Raw genomic sequence first — 5,012 nt, 5'->3', positions numbered from 1 at the left:
GTTGGAGTCTGTACTTCTAGGCTATTTAGGCTGCCTATTAAGTCGGTCTTCTTCATAACTTCTGGTGGGAGTCTGTACATCTAGGCTATTTAGGCTGGCTATTTAGGCTGTCTTCTTCATAACCTCTGGTGGGACGCTATCTATCCATCCAGCTGCAGCCCTCCAAAACGCTCTTAGCCCAGGGGCCTACAGTAATGTTAAGGTGCCCCAGGCTATCTAGATAACCAACCGATGTTACTCCTCAAGGCTGCTTTTCCTCTCACAAATGTTACTAACTGGGTGGAAACAGTGTTTCCTGGAACCCATGACAACACACATATTACAGTAACAAGTAAACGAAAGAGTGGCTAAACAAAAGGGCTTCTCTTCCCCCCATCTTGCATTGAGGAGAACAGAATTGCATGACCCTTATAATGTTCCTGGCCAATGAAACACTGCCACCTACTGGATGCTTGTGTTAGAACAGCCACAGCTTATGGTTTCTTGAAAGCAAGTTGTGTTGCCAATTGTAAGACACACTTTTTTTCATTTTTGAATGAGATGAGATTATGCTCATGAGCACTATGAACCCAAGTTACGAATGCAAATCCTCTGGTTTTGGAAAATGAAATTTCTATGAATTAATTTGTTTTATGCACTTTTACAGATCAGAATTTTAATTTAAAAACTCTAAAATCAAGTTGAGGATAACAATTGCGATTAGTGTTTCTGTGTTACAGTTTCCCGTTAGAAGAGCAAAGCATACTCTGCACGTGTATTTAAGACAATTCTACCTTCATAATCACGTATTGTGTACTATCACCTCTTATTTAACATGAACATAAACACACACTCTCACACACACACATAGAGTCATACACACACATATAGAGAGAGGGAGAGTAGAATTTCATTGTGAAAATGCAATGTTCCCCATGAAAGAAAACATTTTTGGTTTTGAACATGAACTATCCCCCCAACATCTGGCCTTTTTGACAGCTGGCCCAGCCTGACCCCAAGCATCCAGTTCATAGTGGACTAATAATCTGGACCACACAATGACCACAGCCCTGAGGGAAGTGCTGAGGAACACTCTGGACAACCTCACAGGGGTCGATTTTAAGAGGTTTAAGCACCTCCTTCGGGACCAGGGCCAAATCCCATGGGGAAAGCTGGAGAAGGCCGACACAGACGACACTGTGGACTTGATGGTGCAGGCGTACACCAAGGCAGTTCGGATCATCATGTTGACCATCTTGAAGAAGATGGAGCTCAACCAGTTGGCCATGGCCTTGAGAAGCGATCTGGGAAGATGTGAGTGTGTAGCTCATAGTCTCTGATGAAGCACCTGTGTATGTAGGAAGAATCACATGTATTCATCATATCTGTTTCTGCTAACACTTTCTCTCTGATCCCCCCCCTCTCCAACTCTCCATTTCCATTTCTTTTTCTGCTCTTTCTTTCTCCCCGTCTCACTCTCCATGTCTCTCTTTGCTCCATCTCTCTCTCTCTTTCTCTCTGATCCCCCCCCTCTCCAACTCTCCATTTCCATTTCTTTTTCTGCTCTTTCTTTCTCCCCGTCTCACTCTCCATGTCTCTCTTTGCTCCATCTCTCTCTCTCTTTCTCTCTGATCCCCCCCCTCTCCAACTCTCCATTTCCATTTCTTTTTCTGCTCTTTCTTTCTCCCCGTCTCACTCTCCATGTCTCTCTTTGCTCCATCTCTCTCTCTCTTTCTCTCTGATCCCCCCCCTCTCCAACTCTCCATTTCCATTTCTTTTTCTGCTCTTTCTTTCTCCCCGTCTCACTCTCCATGTCTCTCTTTGCTCCATCTCTCTCTCTCTTTCTCTCTGATCCCCCCCCTCTCCAACTCTCCATTTCCATTTCTTTTTCTGCTCTTTCTTTCTCCCCGTCTCACTCTCCATGTCTCTCTTTGCTCCATCTCTCTCTCTCTTTCTCTCTGATCCCCCCCCTCTCCAACTCTCCATTTCCATTTCTTTTTCTGCTCTTTCTTTCTCCCCGTCTCACTCTCCATGTCTCTCTTTGCTCCATCTCTCTCTCTCTTTCTCTCTGATCCCCCCCCTCTCCAACTCTCCATTTCCATTTCTTTTTCTGCTCTTTCTTTCTCCCCGTCTCACTCTCCATGTCTCTCTTTGCTCCATCTCTCTCTCTCTTTCTCTCTGATCCCCCCCCTCTCCAACTCTCCATTTCCATTTCTTTTTCTGCTCTTTCTTTCTCCCCGTCTCACTCTCCATGTCTCTCTTTGCTCCATCTCTCTCTCTCTTTCTCTCTGATCCCCCCCCTCTCCAACTCTCCATTTCCATTTCTTTTTCTGCTCTTTCTTTCTCCCCGTCTCACTCTCCATGTCTCTCTTTGCTCCATCTCTCTCTCTCTTTCTCTCTGATCCCCCCCCTCTCCAACTCTCCATTTCCATTTCTTTTTCTGCTCTTTCTTTCTCCCCGTCTCACTCTCCATGTCTCTCTTTGCTCCATCTCTCTCTCTCTTTCTCTCTGATCCCCCCCCTCTCCAACTCTCCATTTCCATTTCTTTTTCTGCTCTTTCTTTCTCCCCGTCTCACTCTCCATGTCTCTCTTTGCTCCATCTCTCTCTCTCTTTCTCTCTGATCCCCCCCCTCTCCAACTCTCCATTTCCATTTCTTTTTCTGCTCTTTCTTTCTCCCCGTCTCACTCTCCATGTCTCTCTTTGCTCCATCTCTCTCTCTCTTTCTCTCTGATCCCCCCCCTCTCCAACTCTCCATTTCCATTTCTTTTTCTGCTCTTTCTTTCTCCCCGTCTCACTCTCCATGTCTCTCTTTGCTCCATCTCTCTCTCTCTTTCTCTCTGATCCCCCCCCTCTCCAACTCTCCATTTCCATTTCTTTTTCTGCTCTTTCTTTCTCCCCGTCTCACTCTCCATGTCTCTCTTTGCTCCATCTCTCTCTCTCTTTCTCTCTGATCCCCCCCCTCTCCAACTCTCCATTTCCATTTCTTTTTCTGCTCTTTCTTTCTCCCCGTCTCACTCTCCATGTCTCTCTTTGCTCCATCTCTCTCTCTCTTTCTCTCTGATCCCCCCCCTCTCCAACTCTCCATTTCCATTTCTTTTTCTGCTCTTTCTTTCTCCCCGTCTCACTCTCCATGTCTCTCTTTGCTCCATCTCTCTCTCTCTTTCTCTCTGATCCCCCCCCTCTCCAACTCTCCATTTCCATTTCTTTTTCTGCTCTTTCTTTCTCCCCGTCTCACTCTCCATGTCTCTCTTTGCTCCATCTCTCTCTCTCTTTCTCTCTGATCCCCCCCCTCTCCAACTCTCCATTTCCATTTCTTTTTCTGCTCTTTCTTTCTCCCCGTCTCACTCTCCATGTCTCTCTTTGCTCCATCTCTCTCTCTCTTTCTCTCTGATCCCCCCCCTCTCCAACTCTCCATTTCCATTTCTTTTTCTGCTCTTTCTTTCTCCCCGTCTCACTCTCCATGTCTCTCTTTGCTCCATCTCTCTCTCTCTTTCTCTCTGATCCCCCCCCTCTCCAACTCTCCATTTCCATTTCTTTTTCTGCTCTTTCTTTCTCCCCGTCTCACTCTCCATGTCTCTCTTTGCTCCATCTCTCTCTCTCTTTCTCTCTGATCCCCCCCCTCTCCAACTCTCCATTTCCATTTCTTTTTCTGCTCTTTCTTTCTCCCCGTCTCACTCTCCATGTCTCTCTTTGCTCCATCTCTCTCTCTCTTTCTCTCTGATCCCCCCCCTCTCCAACTCTCCATTTCCATTTCTTTTTCTGCTCTTTCTTTCTCCCCGTCTCACTCTCCATGTCTCTCTTTGCTCCATCTCTCTCTCTCTTTCTCTCTGATCCCCCCCCTCTCCAACTCTCCATTTCCATTTCTTTTTCTGCTCTTTCTTTCTCCCCGTCTCACTCTCCATGTCTCTCTTTGCTCCATCTCTCTCTCTCTTTCTCTCTGATCCCCCCCCTCTCCAACTCTCCATTTCCATTTCTTTTTCTGCTCTTTCTTTCTCCCCGTCTCACTCTCCATGTCTCTCTTTGCTCCATCTCTCTCTCTCTTTCTCTCTGATCCCCCCCCTCTCCAACTCTCCATTTCCATTTCTTTTTCTGCTCTTTCTTTCTCCCCGTCTCACTCTCCATGTCTCTCTTTGCTCCATCTCTCTCTCTCTTTCTCTCTGATCCCCCCCCTCTCCAACTCTCCATTTCCATTTCTTTTTCTGCTCTTTCTTTCTCCCCGTCTCACTCTCCATGTCTCTCTTTGCTCCATCTCTCTCTCTCTTTCTCTCTGATCCCCCCCCTCTCCAACTCTCCATTTCCATTTCTTTTTCTGCTCTTTCTTTCTCCCCGTCTCACTCTCCATGTCTCTCTTTGCTCCATCTCTCTCTCTCTTTCTCTCTGATCCCCCCCCTCTCCAACTCTCCATTTCCATTTCTTTTTCTGCTCTTTCTTTCTCCCCGTCTCACTCTCCATGTCTCTCTTTGCTCCATCTCTCTCTCTCTTTCTCTCTGATCCCCCCCCTCTCCAACTCTCCATTTCCATTTCTTTTTCTGCTCTTTCTTTCTCCCCGTCTCACTCTCCATGTCTCTCTTTGCTCCATCTCTCTCTCTCTTTCTCTCTGATCCCCCCCCTCTCCAACTCTCCATTTCCATTTCTTTTTCTGCTCTTTCTTTCTCCCCGTCTCACTCTCCATGTCTCTCTTTGCTCCATCTCTCTCTCTCTTTCTCTCTGATCCCCCCCCTCTCCAACTCTCCATTTCCATTTCTTTTTCTGCTCTTTCTTTCTCCCCGTCTCACTCTCCATGTCTCTCTTTGCTCCATCTCTCTCTCTCTTTCTCTCTGATCCCCCCCCTCTCCAACTCTCCATTTCCATTTCTTTTTCTGCTCTTTCTTTCTCCCCGTCTCACTCTCCATGTCTCTCTTTGCTCCATCTCTCTCTCTCTTTCTCTCTGATCCCCCCCCTCTCCAACTCTCCATTTCCATTTCTTTTTCTGCTCTTTCTTTCTCCCCGTCTCACTCTCCATGTCTCTCTTTGCTCCATCTCTCTCTCTCTT

The 5,012-nt window shown here is 46.7% G+C and overlaps 1 protein-coding gene across 1 annotated transcript in view; it reads left to right on the top strand.

Annotated features, from left to right (window-relative positions):
• The first annotated feature begins 1,226 nt into the window (after positions 1 to 1,226).
• The window catches only part of LOC308379971 (NLR family CARD domain-containing protein 3-like), a 30,272-nt gene continuing 26,486 nt past the window's right edge, over positions 1,227 to 5,012 (top strand). The window contains exon 1 of the mRNA XM_080860872.1: positions 1,227 to 1,293. Within this exon, the coding sequence (XP_080716998.1) occupies positions 1,245 to 1,293 (49 nt within the window). The 5' untranslated portion in view covers positions 1,227 to 1,244. The remainder of the gene's footprint in view (positions 1,294 to 5,012) is intronic.

Source organism: Sprattus sprattus (assembly GCF_963457725.1).
Source record: "Sprattus sprattus genome assembly, contig: SUPER_1_unloc_1, whole genome shotgun sequence".
Taxonomy (NCBI): domain Eukaryota; kingdom Metazoa; phylum Chordata; class Actinopteri; order Clupeiformes; family Clupeidae; genus Sprattus; species Sprattus sprattus.
Note: the sequence above shows the minus strand (reverse complement) of the source record. Positions and strands in the feature narration are given on the sequence as shown.